Source organism: Polistes dominula, unplaced genomic scaffold, assembly GCF_049000335.1.
Source record: "Polistes dominula isolate Pdom_NZ unplaced genomic scaffold, Pdom_raw_medaka contig_33, whole genome shotgun sequence".
Taxonomy (NCBI): Eukaryota; Metazoa; Arthropoda; class Insecta; order Hymenoptera; family Vespidae; genus Polistes; species Polistes dominula.
The window spans coordinates 5,625,001-5,649,764 of record NW_028300998.1 but is presented as its reverse complement, the minus strand read 5'-3'; the positions used below and the strand labels follow the sequence as shown (position 1 = coordinate 5,649,764).

At 30.5% G+C, this 24,764-nt stretch overlaps 3 protein-coding genes and 1 long non-coding RNA gene across 14 annotated transcripts in view; 2 read left to right on the top strand and 2 right to left on the bottom strand.

The window, feature by feature from the left end:
- Nucleotides 1-639: 639 nt before the first annotated feature.
- Glg1 (Golgi apparatus protein 1) lies at nt 640-5,660 on the bottom strand. The gene is made up of 13 exons (XM_015319747.2): nt 5,094-5,660; nt 3,995-4,975; nt 3,812-3,913; nt 3,455-3,733; nt 3,201-3,370; nt 3,000-3,117; nt 2,662-2,858; nt 2,351-2,570; nt 1,924-2,250; nt 1,654-1,833; nt 1,349-1,574; nt 1,163-1,269; nt 640-1,077 (listed from the first exon to the last, which is right to left on the bottom strand). The coding sequence occupies exons 1-13, from the start codon at nt 5,415-5,417 to the stop codon at nt 913-915; spliced, it is 3,396 nt and encodes a 1,131-aa protein (XP_015175233.1). The 5' UTR covers nt 5,418-5,660; the 3' UTR covers nt 640-912.
- Nucleotides 5,661-6,071: 411 nt separating this feature from the next.
- LOC107065775 (uncharacterized) overlaps nt 6,072-24,764 on the top strand; it is a 21,672-nt gene continuing 2,979 nt past the window's right edge. Inside the window, exons 1-9 of one of the 11 annotated variants that reach the window (XM_015319780.2) lie at nt 6,072-6,193; nt 8,267-8,944; nt 12,808-13,055; nt 14,253-15,344; nt 16,584-16,935; nt 17,932-18,355; nt 18,927-19,204; nt 19,491-19,675; nt 21,553-24,764. The exon at nt 21,553-24,764 is cut by the window's right edge and continues 2,979 nt beyond it. In XM_015319780.2, the coding sequence (XP_015175266.1) occupies nt 8,840-8,944; nt 12,808-13,055; nt 14,253-15,344; nt 16,584-16,935; nt 17,932-18,355; nt 18,927-19,204; nt 19,491-19,675; nt 21,553-21,616 (2,748 nt within the window). In that variant the 5' untranslated portion in view covers nt 6,072-6,193; nt 8,267-8,839 and the 3' untranslated portion in view covers nt 21,617-24,764. Of the gene's footprint in view, nt 6,779-6,798; nt 7,174-8,266; nt 8,945-12,807; nt 13,056-14,252; nt 15,345-16,583; nt 16,936-17,931; nt 18,356-18,926; nt 19,205-19,490; nt 19,676-21,552 lie in introns of those variants that run through there. The other 10 variants (XM_015319808.2, XM_015319801.2, XM_089173708.1 and 7 more) reach the window with 10 other exon arrangements.
- LOC149032279 (uncharacterized) lies at nt 15,491-16,577 on the bottom strand. The gene is made up of 2 exons (XR_016176961.1): nt 15,991-16,577; nt 15,491-15,894 (listed from the first exon to the last, which is right to left on the bottom strand). It is a non-coding gene; the product is annotated as an uncharacterized LOC149032279 (long non-coding RNA).
- The window catches only part of LOC107065832 (TD and POZ domain-containing protein 2), a 25,430-nt gene continuing 22,219 nt past the window's right edge, over nt 21,554-24,764 (top strand). Inside the window, exon 1 of the mRNA XM_015319906.2 lies at nt 21,554-21,690. The gene's annotated coding sequence lies outside the window, so the exon portion shown is untranslated. The remainder of the gene's footprint in view (nt 21,691-24,764) is intronic.

Genomic DNA, 24,764 nt, shown 5'->3' with positions numbered 1-24,764 from the left:
AATTTTATTCTTTTAGGATTATTAAGAGGATATTTATATAAGTTTAACATAATTTAAAATGTTTGATATATATATATATTTTTTTTGTTTGATAGGTTTTATACAAGATCTAGTTATTGTAAAGATAATTAATTTTTGTTCGTATTTTGATTCTTTACATGACTAATATTTATTTAATTCTATTGGCAAAAAATTAAAATTAATATAATTTGCATACATTTATGATTAGAATTTTACAAATATTGTTCATAGACAACAAATATTGTTTATAGCAACTAAATATATTCTCAAATATTGTCAATTTGATAAAATGGAAGACAAATGTTTCCAGGTGTAAGAATTTAATTGTTTAATTTGAAATAAAAGATAAACATTTTTTATTACTTGTTTTCATGAATTTTTGTATATATATCTTACAAATACGTAGAAAAACCGACATAAGAAATAAATTTCATCCAAGACTTCATTTAATATTTTCGGCAGTTATTAAACCCTAATATACTTAAATTTGCTTGTAAACACTTTGTAACATTGACATTTCATAACTTTCTTTTATACATATGATAGTATTTTTCTCTCTTTTCCGTCTTCTTTTTTTCTTTATGACATAATAAAATTAATTTTACAGTTGTGTGTATGTTTGTTTATATACATCGCACAAGATCATAAATATTTATTTATATTTATACACATAATAAAGAAAACTATAAAAGATTAATATTTATATTAACTTGACAGTTTTTGATAATTTTTTCAATAAGTTAATAATAGAAAAATGTGTGAATAAATGATCACAGTTCCAAAATTTAAATACCGCAATATTTTCTTATTTCTGAAATTAACTTATAATTATGCGAAAATGTTTCCTTTTCTTTTTTGTTTTGGTGGACGGATAAGCCCAACTTGAATATATCACTTATTTTTCATGAGCATTGTTCTTCTTGTTACCCCTCCACAGAACATACCAATGATAAAGATAATTCCAACAAGTGTAATTGCTATTATCATGAAGTATCTTCTTGCGGGAGATCGGTTAAGAGACGTGTATAATTCTTCTATACTATTAGGAGCGGTTAACTACAAATGTAACAGAAGTTATATTAAAATAAGTAATAGTTAATAATGACATATTTTCATTCTAATGTAAATATATTCCCTTTACCTTAGCAGCATTTCTGAACATTTCCATTCTTTTTGTCAACATTTTATAACAATCTGGTTCTAAAGATTTATTATTGTCTTTTAAAACATTTTGCAGACACATGATATCTGAAAAAATTCAAGTTTTTATTATAACTATCGCTGTCATAATTTTAATACATTTCTCTTATCTTTTTATCTGACTTACGTCTTCCTGCTCCTTGTGGAATGTCACTGCAATATTTGCTAACGTCAACTGCACAAGCTTTTTGTAATATAGGATCAACATTGATATCTGCTTTTGCTTGTTCTATTAAATCTGCTATTTCTAATTTGCATTCCTCTTTCATATCTTTCCCTCCAGCATTGAACTGGACTTTCAAACACTCTTCGACAGCACCAGGATCATTATCGTTGCGGCATATAGTTTTGATCTAAACAAAATTTTAGTTCATGATTTATTATTCATTACATTAGAAAATAAAAATAAATAAATAAATAAAATATTATTACCTCGTTTGAACACATTGCAGCTAACAATGGATTCAAGTGATAATTCAGAGCAGCTTCTCTAAGTATTACTGTCATTTGTTGCTCACATTTTGGCACCAATTTAGATTCACTGAATTTAATTTTTAAACATTTTATAACTTTTCCTTCGAGTTCTTTATCAGTTGGCTCATGTATTAAAACCTATTTCACATCAAATAATAACAAAACATATAATTATATTTGCTTAAACCTTTAACAAATAATAATTTAATATACATATTAATACTTTACCCCTTTACAGTATCTGTCAATATCATATGTGCATGCACTTTGTAACGCAGTATTAAATCTATAATCAGTGTTTTGTTCGATCATTCTTCGAATAACAATATTTTTACATTTATCGTCAAATGTAGGGTCATCTTTGTATCTTTTCAAACAGTCAAGACTTCCTGAACGATTGACATCATGGCAAAATTGTCTTAACATCCCGCGACAGATATTTAACAAAGCAAAATCGCTCGAACTATCTTGAAACTCTTGTTTCCTTACGTTAAATAATTTCTTATGACACGAATCGGACAATTTTGTTTTTTGCGATGCTAAACATTCTAATACCTATACATAAACAAAATTATTTTCATTTATTTCAATTATTAAAATATTATCATATACTTAAAAAATTTTGTAATAGGTTTTCAAGAAATAAATTTTTTACTTGTGAGTTGCCAGCTTCTACGTTAAAACAAAGTCGTTTAATATCTTGTTCACAAGATGTATGTAATGCAGGATCAAATTGTATATTTTCTCGTTGTTGATATAATTGTGCTTTCAGTTGGTGTCTACAATCTTTTGGTATACGGTGTTGCATATTTTTCATTATGTCTGCTTGTACAATCGAACTAAGACATTCTATAACTTCTGCCTTTGTTTTAGATCTATGATAATGATAATATCAATATTAATTATTGTATTTCGGATATAGAGAGTATACACGTTAACAATTATTATAAAGAATGAGTTAATTACTTGGGGCACCATATTTTAACGTAAGTCTTACAAGCTTCTTTAAACTTGTATGTAAATCGATAATTCTTCAATGATATTAATTGAAAATGTTCTACGGCAGCTTTACATTTATAATCGGATCGAGCATCTAATTCATTTTTATGTTCTATCAAACACTCCATTATATCCCCTTCATCTTTACCATATTTAAGCACTTCCTACAAAATTTTGATTATCATATTTCATAATGTCATACCAATTAGATATACTCTCTAATATTTAATACAACTTACCACAAGTAATATTTTAAAGTATAGTTTACATTTTTATTCAACAAAAAAGGAAATTTTTGTTGTTACCTCGCAATGACGTTCCATAATGTGTTGACATGCGGATGAAATTATTGGATTTAATTCAATACGTTCCGCTTGTACTTCTGTAAAATTTCCCACTGCCAGTTTGCACATTTTAGTTAAACTGTAATATAAATAATATAGTTTTATTAATAACCAATGAAATCATGCAAAGATTTTAAGAGATTTCACTCGATGATACAATACCTATCCAAATTATCTTGAAGACATAGAATTTCTTCACCTTTAGCAATTTTATCATAACAAAATGATGCCAAATCGTTTAAACATACTTCTTCGATTTCAGGTTGTAAATCAACATTTACTGCTCTTTGTCTCATGACTCTTCTTATTTCTTCTAAACATTCAGTTTTTAACTTAAAAAAAGAAAAAGAAATAAAATTATACATAGATAAATATATTTAAATAGATTAATTACATAAGTTAAATCATATTCTTACTGTTAAATTTTTTTGATAGGCGTGTCTATATAAACACGGTAATACAAGTGGACCTCTTTCCGGGTCCATTTGTGTTCCATCACTAGCCCATGCATTTGCTGCATGACATAAACGAACAGCATCGTATTTACATGCTTTATACAATTGAGGATCTAATTTATAATCTCTAGCTACGAAATATTGTATTTGAATCAAAGCTGCTTCGCATGCTTCTGTCATTCTAGAAGTTCCTATTTGATCTGTCAAACAGGATATGACTCTAGCATCTCCGCCACGTACCTGAAAAATTATGACATTAATATTACTTAACGTAATAGCAAAAAATAATTTTTGTTTATATGATAAATAGTATTGTACTTCTCGGCAAGCAAGATCGACAACAGGTTGACATTCTTCTCTCAAGACTGGATCTATTCTCCAATCTTCACCAGCATCTACTCCTTTTATTAATTGTTCTAACTATAAGTAAAGATGTGATATTAATAATATATTTAACAGAACATTATTACTATATTAAATTTATATTAATTTTATAATTACCGCTCTCTGACATTTATTGGTAACTCTAAACTTCTTTTTCCGCGTTCTACTATGTTCCATTAAACAATGAATTGTAGCACCACCAAATTCAAGACTCTTACAAAATGTGGTAATATCTTTTGCACAACCATCAACTATTTCAGGGGATAATCTATAATCTTCCATTAATAATTTTCTATGATCAAACATTTCAGCTTGGCAACTTCGTTCAATTTTGGAACCATTTTTCATAGCCGATTCCAAACAAAGTAAAATTTGTGCGAGTCTTATTTCTTTGTCTTCAGATACTCCTTTTTTGCAACGATTCGATTTAATATCCTCTTTACATGCTTTAACAAAACCTTTGCTGACCTTGTAATCGGAGGCAATAAGTTTTTCCCTTCTTATAAGTTGTTCTTGACATTGTTCTGTCATGGTTTCTTCATTTTTATGTTGCATTAAACACTTATATACTTGACCACTTCCTGGTCTAATATTTGGACAAAATGAGATATGATCTTGTATACAAGCTAAATATAGTTGACGATCCAGTTTAATATTATCAGCTTGTATTTCGGAAACACGAAGTATGCGTCGTTTACATTTAACTTGTAATTCTTCGATATGTTCTTGCAAACATGCTAAAATTTGTCCTTGCGATATGTCTCTGTAATGTTGTATTCTGCCACATTTAAACTTCGTGATATCAGCTTCGCAATCAGAAAAAAATGGTGTGATAATTCTAAAATCACTAAATGCAATCCATTCTAATCGTTGGATGTAAGCGATACAACGCAAGTCTTCAACGCTTTCTCTTTTTTCAACTAGGCAAGACAAATAAGCTCCTTGCACGTCTCCCGTAGAAGAACAATTTAATTTTTCCAAATAGTCTCCACATGCTTTTTTAGCCAACCTATGTACATTCTTATTGTTGGTAATATTCTTAACATAATCCCAAATCGCTTGATGACAATCTGTGTCGATGATATTCATTTCATTCGGCTGTAAACATAAAAATGTAAATAAATGCTAGAGAATAAAAAGTATATAAATTAGATCATCTCTAATATAATAATACTTATACATAATTGGTATTATAAATAATATAACAATATCATACCTTCAAAGTTTGAATGCATTCTAATAACACCAACTCATCATCTTTGTCTATGCCTTCGCAAAGTTCTTTTAAATTCATTTTACACTTTGGTAACATGGAACTTAATAAATTATTCTCTTGTTTATGCAAAGGATTTCTTTTGATCCTGTGCAAAGTGTCAACAGCAGGTTTACTAAACACCCAACTGATTTGCGGCGTAATTTCATTTTCGTTCGTGGCTGCATTTTCCGAATAAACATTCAACGTGGATATAAAATTTGGAAATAAAAAAATGTGAAAAAAAATGCTTACTAAAATACTAATACAATATTTCGTGCGTTCCATCCTATGTAATGAAAGTTTCTCTCTTCCTAAGAGCGTTTAGCTTGAAAAACTTAAATAATATTTCTTGCAGTAGACATTACAACGCAATCACTTTTTCACCAGGGAGAGACGTTGGAGTTTTTTTTCTTCCTCCCCTCGTGTACCCTCTCTATATCTCTTAACCGTCATATAATATCAACGTCATGAGCATTTAAACGAACTTTAAGCGTGAGAAGAGTGCCATTAAATCTTTTCTAACACGACGACAACGCTTAATACTTTGTGATTCCGTCGACATGCGACGACGCGCGAAGGACATTAACGGTCATTGGTCAATATACTTGATTACGTTATATTTAGTTTCAGCGCCAAATTCAAATGACAATAAAAAAGAAAAACGATAACTTCGAAAGATTTAATAAAATATACTTACGACAATCAATTATATGATATAAAACAAAGCATTAAATGATCAAAATATTATTGAAAATAAATGAAACATCGTTTGATAATTAAATCAAAATAATCATCGAAATGTTTGAGATTATTGTAGAACGTTTAAAAACAGTCGAATTTTGGCGCATTATCGAAATTTTCCGAACATACACGAGGCCTCATCTCATAGTAGTATTCGTGAACCGAAGTTAACCGAGGAGGTCGGGAGCGACGGACCTCGTATGACGTAACGTTGGTAGCACTGCGTAATCGCTTGTGTATCTTTGCCCCGTCGCGTCGTCTGCATTAAAGGGGCAAGTGACAGGTCTGGAGCTATATCGTTGACACTCGTGGGTGCGTAAGTACGTAAAACGGCGTCGGCCTCGGGGAAGGAGGAGTCGTCGAATGAGAATCAAATAGCAAGTTCTAAGAGACATTAAAGGGTTTCTCGTATTACCGAAAAAGGGCGTTATCTTGAATAAGATTTAAAAAAAAGGGAAAAAAGAAAAAAAAAGATAAGAATAAGGGACTGGGGATAATAGAAAAAGGGACTTAACCGGAACAAAAGAAATACGGGGGAATAGAGTGTCGTAGTAGAATCGCAGTAGTGTGAGAACAAGTAGGAACTTGTTAAGAGAAGATTATCCGTAAATGCGGAGAAAAGGACGGGACGGATGCTAAGGAGGAGAAGAATTCTGAATGATTGGTGACGATTCTTAAACGATTTAAGAAAGTAATCGAGTCTCGGTATTAAACACAATAATTCTCTTATATAGAAATATAGAAAAAGAGTGTGAGAAAGAAAGAGAGAGAGAGAGGGAGAGAGAGAGAGAGTGTGAAAAAAGATTCCGCGTAAACGAAAACGCGTCGAACGTTTTTGTATTTCTAGCGGTGCTTCGGTTCGACGACAACGACGATCTAGATTAGGACGACAAATACTTATATATGTATGTAGATACGTACGTACATATGCATTTATGTATGTATAAGGATCGACGAGGAGGAGGACGATGATGCTGTCGAAGGAATTCTGTTGCGTATCGATCGGTATCGTTGTCCCGTCAAAACGACGACAATCCTTCGTTCCTTGCTCGTCCAAATTTCGATGAAGAACGTCGCCTTTTCCTAAACGATGATCCCCCACTAAGTAAAACTAAAGTTGACCGAGTGAATGAAGAAAGAACGAGAGAGAAAGAGAAAGAGAGAGAGAGAGGGATCTGAACCCGTATGGTATATAATAACATCATAACATTGTGCGGGGAATAAGTTCTTTCATCATCTCGTATTTGCTTTCTATCTTAGAGAGGACATCACAATTATTACTAAAAGCTGATACTTTTTTGTAAGTTAAATCAAAATTGAATTGTAACGTGAACAAGTTTAGTAGAATGAAATTATTTTTAAAAATATATTTAAAAAAAAAATAAAATAGAAAAAACTAATATGACAGAGAGCGTCTTGAAGAAAAATATCAAAGATTATAATTATACCGATCATTAAAGTTTTCTCATTTTTTTGTCTCATATTTCATATATTTTTTCGCTTAATTTTAAATCCGCGTTCAACTACGCGCTCAAATTTGGGAAGAAAAAGAGTTGCTGTTCTTTTCCCCGAAGGATACTTTTTATCCCGTTTCAAAAGATTCGACTAAGTTGATACGTGTTTGACTTTTTTTTATTATCCCTATTCCATTTAAAGAAAGAATCCGTGTTACATTAACGACGTTTATCTACATTTTTAACGTCTTTATTTGTATTATTTTCTTAAATTCCTTGAAACACACTTAAACACACGATTCCTCGACGATTTAAAGCTGAGAGCTTGGAATAAAGCGCATAAAATATCCCGTATCTCATTGGATGGCTTTAATCCGCGCTACACACAATCAGACATTGACGCGTAGTAATCACGCGCAGAATGTGCGCATTGATACACTTCGATGTATTAATGCGCGTTTCGCGCGTGTAAGCGGCACTTGTTAGATAGAAAGAGTGATAGATGTATGTTTGTGTGAGTGTGTGTGTGTTGTGCATGTGCACAGTACTTGCTACATAGCGGGTGCAAAAAAGCTTTCGTTAGTATGAAGGGAAAGTGACGATAGCAAAAAAAAGAAAAAAAGAAAAAGAGTGTGTACATTAAACCAAACAAAAAAAAAACAAAAAAAAAGAAAAGAAGGGACTTTCAGTGAATGCGTACACACATTGAGAAACTCGGAAAAAGGTGGGACACAATTGGTGACGTTTTTTTTATCGATGAAACGCCGAAGGGCGGTAGGAACGGTAGAGATATGCGCGTTAAATTCTCCCTTATGAAAACACACCTGTTTATACCGTGTTATTTACGTTTAGCGTTGACCTTTCCAATCCCTGAATCGGCCTTATTGAAAGATGTCCTTACTTTTCTTTTTTTATCTTCTCTTTTTTCTTTCACCTCAGCAGGGAGAGAGGCAATAATGTCGTATCAACATTTTTGGGATAGAAAAGGTACTTGAATGAAGTGGATGTTCAAAAAGAAAGAGACAGCAATGTTGTGTTGCACCAATCCCGTATGGATCGAAGATAAATATAAACGAAGATATTAATAATAAATACAAACGGGAAAAGAGATAAATCTCTAGAGTTTTGTTTCTTTTCTTTTTTTTTTTATAAGAAAAATATACAAAAGTGATTTATGAAAGACTATTAATAAATTGTAGCGCAGTATTAATTGTTCGTTAATCGGACGGTACTCGTTGAAAAAAAGACTATTTGAAAAATAATAGTAATCCAAAGTGTTAGGAGAAAGTGGAACGCGCGACAGTAGAGGGACAAAAGAGGATTCGGCATGTTCTGTGCCGGTGTCAAAAGTTGGCTCGAAACATTGGGCGGGGAGGTGGTGGAGGCGGAGGAGAAAGAGGAAGAGAAAAAGGAAAAGAAGGAAACAGTGAGGGAAGAAGAGGTGAATGTGAAGGTGGTTAAGAAGGTGGTGCTAGTGTTGGAGGAGGAAGAGGTGGAGAAGGAGGAGGAGGTATGGAAGCTGAAACCGGTCGAGCGTCGTCTCATCACCAGGGGCTGCAGCTCACCCTGCCATCCCCGGGAATCTCCGGATTGGACGTCGTGAGAGCTCTGCATCAGGTATTTTTTTTATTTCTTATCTTTTATTCTTTTCTGATAATATTTTTTATTCTACGTTCATATATATATATATATATATATATATATATATATATATATATATATATATATATATATATTCGGTAATGGTGTCAGTGGACTGGATTATAAACTTAATTTTATATTACAATTATCTATATTAATTAATAAATCATAACATAAATTTTTTAATTATTTTATTTATAATTAGTCCATCGTCATAATTATAATATATAATTTTGTAATCAATTGGATTTTATGCAAGAAATTATCAACCCTTGATGATCTAAAATTATAAGTTAATTCAGTTTAAAGATTTGAATTTCAAAATAAAAATTAATTTTTGTAATGTTTTCTTAGTGTAGCGTTATCGATATTATTAAAAATGTTATTTCAATTTATAAAAATAGATTGAAATAACAATCTTACTATTTTAAAATCGTATAATACAAGAGAGCTATCCTATGAATTGGTAATTTTTTGTTAAATATGGATTCTAAAATTATGAGATTAATATATTTAGTTAATTCGTAGTCATTCTGACGATTGCTAGGTTCCTGAATAATTTCCGACCAATAATAACTTAATTTAAATTGAAACGAATTAGAAATTTCCAGTAAACGTGATTATGTTAGAATTATGTTATTCTATTCTTTTTTTAATATTTTTTTCTTTATATATATCTATTTCTTCTTTCGTGTTAAGGATAATTATAACTTATCGTTTCCCGGCAATTAAGCAATCGACTTCTATTCGTCGAGGGAAATAAAGTAGTTCGCTTTTTCCGGCCAATAGCGTGCTAATTTACTACTCACTTTTCTAGCGGACTCTTGTCTTGCCAGATTGACTCTTGTTCCGTTATGTAGTTAGGATATCATTTTTACATGGACGATTCTGATTCTGATTCGATTCGATTGGATTTTCCCACGAATCCATTTCTGCGAATAAAAAATGTAAGTTTCGAACGTATTAATCTCGTTAAAAGATACCAGACCTCGTATAGAAAATTACAAATAATTACCTACCCTGTATTTTTTTTTCATTTTAAAACAGTTATTATTATTAAATGGGTGGTCGGTATTTTAAATTCAAGTTAGAATATTTTAATAATGTTAGTATAGGAGATGTGATACAGAATTACTATTATTATTATTATTATTATTATTAGTATTATTATTATTAAGAGCAAAATTAAATCGGATACTTAATATTTCTCCTCACAAATCTGTTACTTTATATCCTGTACATATACAGGGTGTCTTGTTACTGATGGTACAAACGAGCAAGATTTTACAATGGTACAGGATTCCGCAGTGAGTCTACATGAAAGTCTAAAATGTAGAATTAAATTTGTTCATACAAAACTTTTTTTCTTTCGGAGAACAATAAGTTTGAAAATTTGTCCAGTAAAAGTTCACTCGATTTTTTTTCAGTTCGACGGATTTCACTACTCTTACACTCAAATATTTCGGAAACCATTTTCTTGCTTCTTAATATTTTTTATTTTTTAGGTTCTGAAAAGTTCGTATGTTTTGTTTTCAGACTTTTGTTCGAACTTTTGTTCGTAGATTTTGAACAGTTCGTAGGTTCTGAAAAGTTCGTAGGTTCTGAAAAGTACATAGGTTCTGAACAGTTCGTAGGTTCTGAAAAGTTGATAAGTTCTGAAACTTATCCATGCTAAACTTATTGGGCATTGGGCATTCCTATCAACTTTTCAGAATTTACGTACTTTCCAGAACTTATTACAGAGAAATGAAGGAGTCAAATTAGGGGATAGTTAATGGAAAGATCACGACTTAACGACAAGTTAACTGTTCGTCAGGTTTGTATTTCGCTTAATTTCAAATAGGTTTGCGAGTCTTGCCATTTCGAAAGTTAAGTTTCGCGGATTTCAGTACTATGCGTTTAATGGTCGCGGATAATGACGGTGTAAGTTTGATTCGAGTTTCCTCAAGCAAATAGCAACAACAACAGCAGCAATAGCAATTCTTTTGCTATGAAAGTAAGTACTTAGGAACCACCAACCACGATTGGCCGAGCAGTAGTCGTCATTAGGGACACACGCGCGAATTAAATCGAGAAATAATAATCAACGAACATCGTACCGCGAAATATTTGCTTCAAAATATAATACCAGAAAACTGTATACCAACCCTTTCTCCTCCTCCTTCTCTTCTCGCTCCACCCTTCTCTACTTTTTCGTTCTGCTCTTTTATTACATACCTTTAATTAATTCTCAGTATATCCTCACGAGGCATGTGCCTAACAACACGATTATTTTATCGTTACGTGTATAACTTTCTTATTTTTTTTGTATTTTTTTTTTTATTATTATTATTCTATTAATACTTTTCTTTTTTAATTTAATGAACAATTAAACTATATATCTGTACGATTGTTTAGATTAATTAGAATAGAATTTTCTAGTTTTTGTTTTGTTTTCATTTATGTGTGTGCATTAGTTTGTCTACATTTTCACCTGTTCGTTATTGAATCACATATTTTCATGAAATTATAAATTTTAAGTTGTTTTCAATTTTATGTATATTTTTTTTATGTCTAGGTATACTATTTAAAACAATTTTTTAAATAAAATATATAATTTATTTTCGAAACGTTATAATTAAATTGAATGCAATGAGTTTTGAAAGAAGAAAAAAAGTGACGGAGGAAGAGATAAAACTGAAAAAGAATATAAAGTAATTATAACGAATAAAAATTGAATTCATTTGTATTAGATAAATATGTTAACATTTTAATGAGTCGACCTCGTTCGGGATATTCAACCACAATTGGAGCACGAATCGTAACATTTTGCGATGTTTCTTTGGCAAATCAGTTAAAAGCAAAGAACGCAATGGTTGTACGTACTTGAAATTATATTTAATCGATAAGGCAAAATGCTTTTCTCCTGCGTTTTGCATGATCATTTCTTTAAAGGAAAAAATATTGTCAATAACGTCGATCGAACTGTGGAATAAATTTATCTTCGTCCTAGAACGGAGTATCCTTGAAATTTCTTCAGATTCTATTATTCTCACTATTGCTTTTAAAGGAACTCATACCAGATTAATCTAGAAGATTTCTTCACAAGTAAAAATCGTTTAAATATTTTCATTCCTTTTGAATAGAAAACTTACGTTTTTTAAGTTCGCAATTAATCTTTCAGAATAAATTTCACCAGACGTTGTCAAAACAGTTTTTTTGCAAATTTTACGCATAGCCAAGAACAAACAAGTTTATGCCAATACAATACATATTTTTTTGATCAAATATGAACCGATAATTTGATCCGACAATGAGTCATAAATGTTTTTATTGTATTATTCTTGCATTCATTGCCATAAGAAGTATACAATTGTTTATTATTTAAAAATAGTTTTTATTTATATAATTATCATAATTAGTAATTCATTTATGTATTGGGTTGGGTTAATATGTAATATATTTGATTTTTGGTTTTATACATAGAATATGCTGATACCGTTTTAATCTCATACTTTATATATCTTAATTTTTGAATCATTTTATGTTAAAATAATTAAATAAGTTATATCAAAATATACAATATTCTCTATTCGAATAAGTAATGCAATAATAATATGATTGAATTGGTCAATAAATTCGCAATATTTTCTATTTCAATAAATTATACAATTATAATATATACGATAGAATTTAGTATCATATTTTCAATAATAAATATCAAATTCTGTTCAATATGAAATACTGAAAATTGTATTTTATTTAACATAGTTTTAGTCTATTTATTATGTTAATAAAAAATTAGATGTATATATGATATTATTTAAAATTAAAAAACATCATTTTGATATAAATTTTAGACGGTTATATCATTGCGATCCGCATTGGATTCATCGCGCGAAGAACTACGTCGATTGAAGGAAAGCGTTGGTGAATTTTCCGAGGAAAAATACGTCGAGGTGGTTGAAAGGTTAGCCCTGGAGAACCACGTTCTAAGACGTAAGATCCTTAGCAGAAGTACCGACTTTTCCAACGATGCTGCTACGAGTCCACAGCCGCCGTCGCACCAGCCTCGTTTCGTTCCACTTCAAGTAGAAGACCCTACCGAGTGAGTTTCGTAAGACCTCTGACACTGTTAATTGACTAATTACTTCGTCTCGTACTCTTCTTTTCACTAGGTCATTGAATTTTTTCTCACACTAAAAAAATTTCTTATATACTTTCTACCAATACGAATGAACTATTAATATTATCATTCAACTTTATAAATATTACAATATTTACATGTAATTTTGATTATTACAAATATGTTATTACTTGACGTATATACAAAAGCAATTTGTTTGCAATCTGAAAACAAATATGGCCTAAAAGTTTAAAAAAAAAAAGAATAATTAATTTCTAATTAATATCGTCTAGAAACCTTTTGAAAGTGTAAAATAATTTACTTGCAAGAACAGGGACCATTTACGAGAGACTCAAATTATTTTCAAACTTTGCACACACTTGTAATAGTCCATGAGAATATTCATTGTACATTTCAAAAAATGTAGATCTCTGGCCAGGTATTCTACAGTTTCTTGTAAATTAAATTTATGGATTGACCGGATTTACAAATATCATATTTAATATGACAAAAATATGATATTATTTTATCTAACAAATTATAGATAAAAATAGACGTATACAATTAATATCTATACATGTAGTATTATTTTTGTTTTTCAACGAATACGCACGCATACTTTTGGTATGAACGATAAAAGAAAAGCCAATGAATTTTTACGAGGGACTACAAATTATCCTACATTTCTATTTTCCTTTTTTATTCTTCTCATCATTTGTTTGTTTTGTCTACTTATTCTTACCGATAACACGTTTTAACGATACGCTCGCAAACTCGTTACGTGCAACCTACTGGAAGCTGGAAGCGCTTAGCCTTATTTACGAGTTTTCCTTTGGAGTTATACAAAAGGAGTTTGCCTCTATCAACGAACCCATAGTAAAAACATCGCTGAGTTGGTTAACGCTCGTTAAATAGGCAATTTCATTATTGTTGCTAAACCTTTTCAAATTTAACGAACTTTTTTTTTTTTTATTTTTTCTTCATAAGCGTAGAGGAAACGTCAAATTATCCGTTTGTACTTTTTTTCTTTTATTTTCTACGTGCAAACGGTTCGTTCGTTCCTAGAAAATGATCAATAAGTTTTAGAAATTATGGTGAGAACTTAGTAAACTCTTTTTTTTTATCTTCTATTTGACTCATATCAATTTAAAAGAATAACGTTGCACGCGTTTGTTATAGGCAATCATCATCAGCAGCAGCAGACACGGCTAGCGCCACGATGGATGCGTCAGGGAATAAAATTGTCGTCGACGAGACGTCAGAAACGATCAGAACGAGTGCGACCCGGCGAAGTATCGGTAGCTCCAGTTTTGAAATTCAAACTGGTAGTGCATCGGTAATACGCCGTGCTCGTCCTGAGTTTCCATCCTTATCATCGGAAACAATAACTCAACAACAACAACAACAACAAATAGAAGAACAACATCAACAGCATTCCTCAAGGGATGGAATACAATCTAGATGTAGTCTAGGTCAGGAAGAGTCCGGTACCAGTCGTTTAATATCAGTGCTGTCTAAAGAGAGTCAAGAAGATATTTGCGAGGATGATGTTCAGGACGATGGTCAGGACGATAACGATGGTTCTGTTGTAATAGATCGTCTTGATTTACCGGAAAAAGATAGTGAAGATTTGAGCCTTAGATCTGTTTCCGACGGTGATAATTCTGTCTTCAGTGATAATCCTGAACCACAGTCGCCGCCGCAGCAAAGATCTGTGCAACAACAAAGTCAACAACAGCAACATCAGCAACAACAACAACAGCAACAACAGCAACAGCAGCAACATCAGCATAGGCAACAGAGTCAATCGGGTGAACAAGGGAAATTAAATGATCAATCTGAAAATGATTCTGAGGAACTCGATGACATAGAGTTAATATTTACGACAGATGATACGTGTAGGGATTTAGGACTTCAAGAAGATCTCGTTTCCATAACAGAAACTGATGCTTGGCAGCAACCAAATCCCGCTGGGCAACCGGCACTTCTAAAATATACCAAATCTTCCGAAGGAGAGTCTCTTGTTTGTAACGGTGATAAGACCAGCTCTGTTGAAGAAGCAGTCTCATCTCAAAGCTCCAGTATCGATCGGGAAGAAAGCGTCGATCGATTTGACGAGAGTTCTAGTACCAGACTAAACAAGATGTGGTCTCAATGTTCCGTTCTTGTTGAAACTGACATCAGCAAGTGTGGTGTACTGGAGGAACCTGAACATTCAACTAGGCATGCAACTAGAAGAAACACTTTGGCTGCACCTCCGACTGCTTACAGGTATTTTACATATTTTTAATTATATCCATTGAATTGTCTTTGGAAAGTTTCAACAAAATACGCAGACAACACATTTTGATACGAATTAAAAATGTTTATTTTTTATGCGTTTGGTCAAATAATTAGAAATATTATTGTTATGTTATTTTGTTTGTTTTTTTAATTTACTCATTCATTTATAATTCATTTGAACAAACGAATATTAAAGTTTACGATATTAAGTGATAATCGTTTGGCTCTTAGAAACGTAGTATGTTTTATATTTACATTATTTGTTCTAACTACATCCATTACTCTTCTTTACCGTTCTACCTCACTACTTCAGAAAATAGGCCTTCCTGTTAGTGTTTGCATACATTACGTATTCCACATATACACAGATAGATACACACATAAGGGAACGTAATTAGTCACTTGCCGATCGTAAAGTGTTCTCGCTCGTTTTGAAGAGGCTTTGTTTTTACGTACCAATGGATGCTAACGCTGACGGTACTCTCTCTCTCTCTCTCTCAACGAGCCAGCTAGATAAGTGTATTTAAAATGTACTCCCCTGTTGGCGGTTATAAGTAGTATAAGTTACAAACGACAAATTTCATTGGCGTAATAACGTCAAAATATATTTAACCAATTAATAAAAAATTCTTACAAGATGAAAAGGGTCAATGTACCAATAAATTCTCTGACAATGTTGAAAAAGTAATTATATGATATTTATTTATGATTTATAAGGGTCCTATCGTTGTTAATAAAACGTATACACTTTTACTCGGAGAAGAACGTTGATGCAAGAACAAAAATAACTTTGCTACAGTAACCCATATAATATAGTGCATAGATTATAAAACGAGCAACGTGTTATATCGTGTTATTAAATTTTTCCTCTTACAATAATGTCGATTATAGATACTAACCTTGTTTCTGTTTTAATATATGTAATAAAAAAATAATCTCTATCAACATCGTTTTCATCATCATCATCATCATTATCATCATTGTTATTACTATTATTATCATCATCATCATCATCATCATCATCATCATCATCATCATCATCATCATCATCATCATAATCATCATCATCATCATCATCATTATCATCATTGTTATTACTATTATTATCATCATCATCATCATCATCATCATTTCAAATATATTTTTTGATTTCTTTAATTAAGAAAAATATGTAATTTGAAAGTGGTAAAGAAATGATTGACATGATTACACGTTGGATAATTACAGGCCAATAATACATCGGGAAGCTTTGGCTGGTGGTAGAAGAAAAAGTTCAGCACCTCTTCGTCCTGTAATGGATCGTAGTAGTGGTGCCAAACGTGAGTCAGGAGCACAAACCGACATTTCGGCCCTCCCGGCACAATGGCGTTCGGAAAGTTATCTCGCACATAAAGTGGCTCACACGTTTACAACGCTTCCAAGTAAATTCGCATTGCCGACTGGTGTATCCGGAAGGCTAAGGTTGTCTGACAAGACACGCGAAGCAAGACGAGTTTTACTCTCGGACATCAGTTTCACCAGCATGGTACCAGAATTGTCAAGAAGTGCTGATCATCTTTGTCACGATCCTCATGCACAGGTAAAATATACAAAAAAAAAAAAAAGACAAAATACAAAAGTGAAAAGAATTTCCTTTTTTTTTTGTATTTTTTCAAAAGAAGAAAAAATTGGTAACAATGTACAGCGCCTCCGGTTTTTAGCGTTTTTGGAGATGATTTTCGCGGAACTCATTCTCTTAAAGTTATTGCGCAAAGATATAACCCTGACACGTGTTTGCTTGATGTCGTAAGTCTTGTAATAGAGTAGATGTTGGCGGTGTACGAAGAGAAGAGAAGAGAAGAGAAGAGAAACGGACGGCAGTCGGCGTAATAACAGCTTGATTAATTCAACGTGTGCTAGTAGTATGCACGCACAATAATGCTCACTGTGTGCATCCAGAAGGCCACCAACGAATGGAACTATTCTAACGCGGTTTTGCTTTACATCTATGAACACGCTATTATAGTGATCTTTCCTATTTCTTTTCTCTCTTTTTCAATATATATCTATCTTGCTTTGACCTATCTAAGTCTCAGATGATGACTAATTGCATCGTATATACCTTACTTCGAGTTATGGTCTCTTCCCATCTACCCGCGGATGCATTTTAACTACGTTTACATCAACGTCCATGAGAGAACGTGAGAAAAATTAACTAGAGTCGTGTTTTTCCGACTAAGTAAGTCTCGATGTCTCTATATGAGAATAATATACGTTTAGGATTATACGAATGTATAGAGTTGTTGGATCATTTAAAAATAAACGTAACGATTAAATGATTTATATTCTTCGATATTTTAATTTCATTCATGAAAGAATTAATTATTCGTAGATGATTGTATAAATAATACATGTAAGTATCTTCATTACTTTCATATCGTATATATATATAAATATAAATATAAATTTTACTTTATACAACATCAAATATTGATAAAAATTGATTAGCCTATTTGATGTTTCTACAATATATAAAATCAAATAATTTCATATAAAAAAAAACCAAAACAAAACTGATTTGTCTAATTTTCTTTAGAAAAATATCAACGTGTTCCAGACTTGTTTAGGATCTCGAGGATGTGGACACCGTACACCGGAAGTACATCGTCGCGAATCTTTAGGATCACCAGCAGGTTATTGGCCTCGTTGTAACCTAGGAACGACTTTACCAAGTCCTTGCGATTGTCGTTTGTCGGCTGATCTCTATTCCTCGAGATACCGAGGTTCCTTGAGCTCGATACCATCGCCAGGATTAGAAGTCGTCAGTGGTCCACCAAGGAGACACTCTTGGAGAACAACAGCAACTTCTTTCGATGCATGGAGAGTTCCTGTTGCTACTTCTACACCTAGACCAACTTGGTCATCTATGCCATCTTCTCCAACTCATGTTCATCCTCCTGCAACTTCGAGATCATCGAAGAATGTACCAAAGAGAACACGCTCGAAAGTCACTTTTCAAGGTAAAAAAAAAACAACAAAAAAAAAGAAAATGCACAAATTTCTACGAGATATTTTTCTTTTTTATTCTGTTCATTCTAATCGAAATATTGTTGATTACAACTTGTCAAATGCAGCAATTAATTCTCGTTGCATTGATAATAAATTCATTCGTCAAGGAATTCGGTGGTTACTTGAAATATGAATAAAAGTCATCAAAAATAATAGCAACGTTATTTTTCGAAGAATAACAGATTTACGATTATTTTATAAATAAATACTACATTTTTGATTCTTTTTAAAAGCACCGTATTAATTGCTACATTCAATATTATTTTGTTCTCAGTATTTGTGCTTACGCAAACATTTATAAATTTGCTTGCTGTCTAAAAAGAACTATCTCTTCTAAAAGAAAAAACTTGATAAAGGATTAAATAAATATAATATAGTTTGAAAGTTAAATATAATTCGAGATACAAGTTAATCGTTTGGATACGTTTGAAAGGATATTACGTAAACTTCTTCCTTTGTTAATCCTCTAACAAAAAGAAAGTTATTACATTTAAACGAAGCTCTCGTATTTCTACATTTCAGAGTGTCCAATGACGCGTGGCAGTTTACCTAACTTGCGCTCAGACATAGTAGGTGCCGGTGACAATAGCGGAGATTCAACGGAATCTCTGATAGACGAGGCGGAGGATTATTTGCGTCGAAGTATTGATTCTATGCTGACCATTTCGAGTACCAGTGCTAGTACGGATTATTGGAACAGACAAATAGCAGCCAGGAGGAGAAGAACTCGAAGGCACTCCGAACCTGATCTTGCACGCGAATGGACTCCCCCTCAGGATGCGAGACCCTACCTGCCAAAGGTGAATGACCTGATTTGAATAAATAACACAAAACAAGAAAATTTTCTAAAACCTTATTATATTGGTCAAATGATTAATAATTTATTAATAATATTCAACCCCGGAGCGCGCTTATCGTATGAAAGCTCAAAAGATTTTAAATCATTTCAAGAATTAATTGCTTACATTTTCTTTTCACAACAGTTTTTTCTTTTTAGATTATAAAATTACAATTGTAGAAACTTTTGGGACCTACCATGTCTCTATTTGTATATGACAATCATTAAGAATATATTTTATTTGATAGATACCAAGAGATCTGAAATTAGATCATCTTGTCAAAGTAATATCACCGGAAGGAAGAGTCCTTCAAGGTCGTGTCCGATACGTTGGTCCAGTTCCTGGTCGAGAGGATTCTCATGTTGGTGTTGAATTACCAAACGTCACTGGTTCCTCCGATGGCACATTTCATGGTAGAAGATTTTTCGATTGGTAAGTGTTGTGTGTGCTGTGCTATTATATTATATTTTTTTTTTATATTTTATAGAAATACATAAAATTTCAAACTACAACTGATACGATATGAAGAGTTTTTAAAACGTATTATTATTTTTGTAAAAAAAAAAAATAATTTAAAAAAATGAAGTTTTAGTTTTGAATCGGTTTTGAAGGAAACAGAAAGAGAGTCGAGACTTGGTCAAAGTAAATGTGTTATCCTTAGGAAGAAAAGAAAAAAAATGCCCTACCAATGGTCCGATGTATTTAATTTCGTAATTGCATAATGTTTTTTGAGGTAATGGGCCGTAGTACGAGCTGCGTGACAAAAGCAATTCTGTTCGCGATAAACCCCTCGCTATACCTCCTTCAACGGGCCTCGCCTTGTACATATATACTTTTTCTCTCTCTCTCTTCTCTTCTCTTCTCTTCTCTTCTCTTCTCTTCTCTTCTCTTCTCTTCTCTTCTCTTCTCTTCTCTTCTCTTCTCTTCTTGCCTCTCTTCGTCTTGTCGTTATTTTACTCGCTAAGTTGAACGTGCATATGCATACGCAAATACATTGGCGTATGTATTAATTTAACTTGTAAGGATAATATTGAAATACTAAAATATCTGTTAATTCAAATTATTTTTCACACATTTGATATTATGAATTATTTTAAAACACCATCATTTTTTATGGAATTAATTCTGATTTTATTTCAATGTTTTTTTTTCTTTATTATTGGAATTATATCATTGTTTAAATTTGATCCAATCCAAGTACCTGAATTTCATTATTATTAAATCATAATTAAGTTAATCATTTCTTTAATAATTGTACATTAAATTTAATTAAATTTCAAGTGCGTCGTGTGTGTTTTTTGTTGTTGTTATTGTTGTTCTACTAAAAATAGAAATGAGATTATTCTATATTTAATCTGAGTATAGATGTGGCAAGAATTATCGTCGATTAGATGGATAAATAATGTCTCATAAAATTGCAGGAAACTTGTCGCGTGAATCTTTGTCGTGAGAAATACCTCGTGCAGGCATTACAGGAGCTTATACGAAAATCACTCGAAACGCAACGACGATGTTCGCGTGACCATCATCAACGTCCCTGAAAGTGCGCCTCCTCAGATTTTGATCTCGAGTTAGAATTTATACTCACATACATAAACGATCGATCGACCACAATTCTCTCTCTCTCTCTTTTTCTATCTATCGATACTTCCAAACCAGAAACTATAAAATGAACATTTCTTAACAAACAGCTCATTTTCTACATTACTTTATGTTGAATTTTATTTATTTGCTTCAAAATGATTTATAACATATATTTGTTAGAATTATTAAGACATTAATTTATTAAAAAATAGTTCAAATATTATACGGAATAAATCTCAAAAGTTTCTTAGATGTTTTAACAATATTTTACTAATTTCTAAAATATTTTATAAACAATTTTGAACTTTTGTAAATTTGCTATTTTAAGAATATTCCATATTTATTATTATTTTAATTTTGTTTGAAATTATTAATATACTTATGTAAACAATTATTGTAATATTGATTTCTTTAGAGTACCAATTTTCGATTATTATATACAAGATTAATCAAAAATCCGTAAAAAAAAATATTTAATACAACAAACTTTACAAATTAATTACATCTTAGTATAACTTTTTAAACTAGCTGTTTTATAAACTTCTTTTTATGATCCAAAAAAGCTAAAAGTTTTCATGAAAAAGAGTAAAAAGACAAAAATAATTGTAGAAACTTTTGACTTACTGACAATTAGTGATTTTTAATTAATTTCGTAATAATTATCTATATTAAAAATTAAAAAAGATATTCTATTGATCTAACTTTATGAATTTGTATGTTAACAGTGAACCAGATCGTGCGATTTTCGTACCGTTTAAAAAGGTGGTCTTGGCTTGGTGTAACGCCTGACCCGATGTGTTCACCCCCAAAGTAACACCGAAAATTTTACTATCACAATATACAATGTAAATGTGGATAAAACGGTATGTACGTAGAGCACAAGTTTTGCTATGAAATTTCTATATAGTTGAACGCGTAATACAGTAACCTCTTTCTCTGCAAGTATTATTCCTTTTCTTTTTTTCCAATGATAGATTTTTGTAAGTTAAACAAGAAGAGAAAAATAATATAACAAAGTATTATTTTATTATTTCATATACTCGTTTACATTAAAAAAAAGAAATCAAAAAGATTAAAAAAAAAAAAAAGAAGAAGAAACAAAATATTTTACGATTAAATATCATTCAAACACATTAGTTTAAATAATTTCCATTTAATAATATAAAAATATCTCATTGGCGACATATTACAATTATTAAATTAAAACAAGAAAAAATAATAACATATCGTTTCGTTTCTAATTATATTTCAAACATTTAATATTCGATTTAGGTGCCAGAAAATATAATAAAAAAAAGAAATTTCTATATATATATATATATAGAATATACTTTTAATATACTATTGGGTGGATTGAAAAAAGTTTTGAAACTAACGTAGAATGTTTTTTTTTTTGTCGAGGCTCAATACTTTTCAACCCATCCTGGTATATATATATAATTTACATTTTGCAAAAGAAAAGAAAAAAAAATAAAATAAAATAAAATAACCATAATTAAACGTGCGTACTCAAAGCCTACATAATAATGTATCTATATTTATATATATAATATATATATATATATATGTACACTCACATACACATACACATACATATGCGCACGTGCATATATTTTTCAAAAAATGACTCTCTCTATATTATATATATACACAATATATAATATATATATATATAGTAAATATACATATAGTAATTATCAATAATAGTATAAAAAAAAAAATGAAAAGATATATATCATATTCAAGAGGCTAAATGTGTATTATTATTTTAAATGAAAGCTCGATTTAATTATAAACATTTAACTTCATTTTATTTTTTGTTAGTTTATTTTGATTAGAAATAAGCAAATCTCTTGTACAAATATGCTATATATATATAATATACAAGGTGTTTTATAGTATGTTGGATATACTTTAGGAATAAATATAATGAAAAGAATTCATATAAACATTTGTCTGACAAATTATAAAACACCCTGTATATATAAATCTATACACAGAAAACATTTATCTTTTATTCGCAAAATAATAATTAACTATGGTTACATATTATGTTCGATTACGAGTTCAAGAATTACATGCTATAGAATTTTTTTCCATAATTACAGGCAAATTATGTGTATGTTCGTTTGTAAGTATGTACGTATGCATGCATGTATGTACGTAAGAATGTATGTATGTACGTAAGTGTATCTTTCAGGTAATATTTGAAAAATTGTCAGTCAATCTTCTTCTCAAATGCCATAACGAACAAAAAAGACAAAAATATAATCAAATGAAAAATAAAAAATTATCTGACACATCAAGATTACAATACAATCATTCGAAACAGTGATATTTTAGATAATATTTTATGATAGTATTGAGAGAAAAAAAAAAGGAAGAAACCTTTTTTCGGTTATTTTTTTTTTAATTTGAATTTTAAAAAAAGTGTAAAGAACAAACAAAACTAAAATATAATAATAGTAATAATATTAATAATAACAATAAAATATCGTAATATATTCTATTTAGACACCGAAGATATGCTATAAATAATATTATATATAATAAGAAAAAAATATATATGTATATATATATATATATATATAATTATAAATATAATAATAATATTAATAATAATATTATATATAATAATAATAAATAATAATCTGCCGTTAAAAAAAGTTTCGATCTCTAAGAAATTCTTATCTCAAAATGGAATTGTGTGTTCGTGCTGTGAAAGAAATATTAGAATTTCTAATTACGGTGCAGTTACAAAGGAACAAGTATTCTTCGATCAAAAACCTACTAAATATTAAACTCCTAATCGAATATTATCTCTCTTTTTATGCATTAATATTATTGATAAATAATAATAATTATAATTATAATATATCACGTACCTGTATCATCGACAATTATTACGTTTTAATGTGCTATTTATACGCGAATTGTGAATGCGAAAAATATTCAATGTATACTGGGTTGAAAAGTTTTAAACTTAACATAAAAACAAATGTTTTTGTTTTCTCGATCAAATAAAAGTGTTTTTTTTTTCATTTTTAGGCTCAGAACTTTTCAATCCATCCACGTACACAAACATACACATTATATATATATATATATATATATTTCTATAAAGTTAATTAACATATTAATTTTAAAATTCGTTTTAAGCTCTTTGATTATGTTTTTTTTCTTTTCGTCTTCGTAATCATCGAATAGCAGAACTATTATTAGTATTATTATAATTTTTTAGAGATTACAGTCTTATGTTCTTTGAAAGAATAGATGTACCTGTAAATTGCATTGTTCATTAAGAAGAAAAACGCGAAAGAGTGACGTAAGTTTATTCTTTTTTTTTTTTTTTTTTTCTATCACAATCACGCGAGTTTAGATGATTGCTGGGTGTGTCAAGAGAAAGAAACTGCAACGTCTACGCCAGTGAAATTAGAAAGAAGAAAGTTTCACCATTTCTTTTTCTTTCATTCACTGCAATTCGTAGTTATATATATATATATATATATAAGGTGAGATTAAAGTTTCTAGGTGGACCAAAAGTTTCAAGGTGGCATTAAAAATCGATTTACCAACTCTTTTTCAAAATCTAATCTGATCTTTCATTTGAAACTTTTTTTTCGAGTTTAGTTCGCAGTTTTATGATTTAAAAAAAAAAAATAAAATAAAAATGTAACTTTAAATATTCTTATAATAATAGATTTTTAAAAGAATTTATAAACTTTACATTTGCTTAGAAATATTTTATTTGCTCACCTTGTATATTTGCATAAGAAGATAGCATTACGTATTAACACGAACCGAGTGTAAGAAAAAAAGAAAAAGAAATATAGATATACGTACATATAACACACACAGAGAGGACATTATTTTTTTTCTTGTAGTAAAACATTATTTGATCAATTCAACTAAGGAATATCTGCAATCGTGCTGGTTC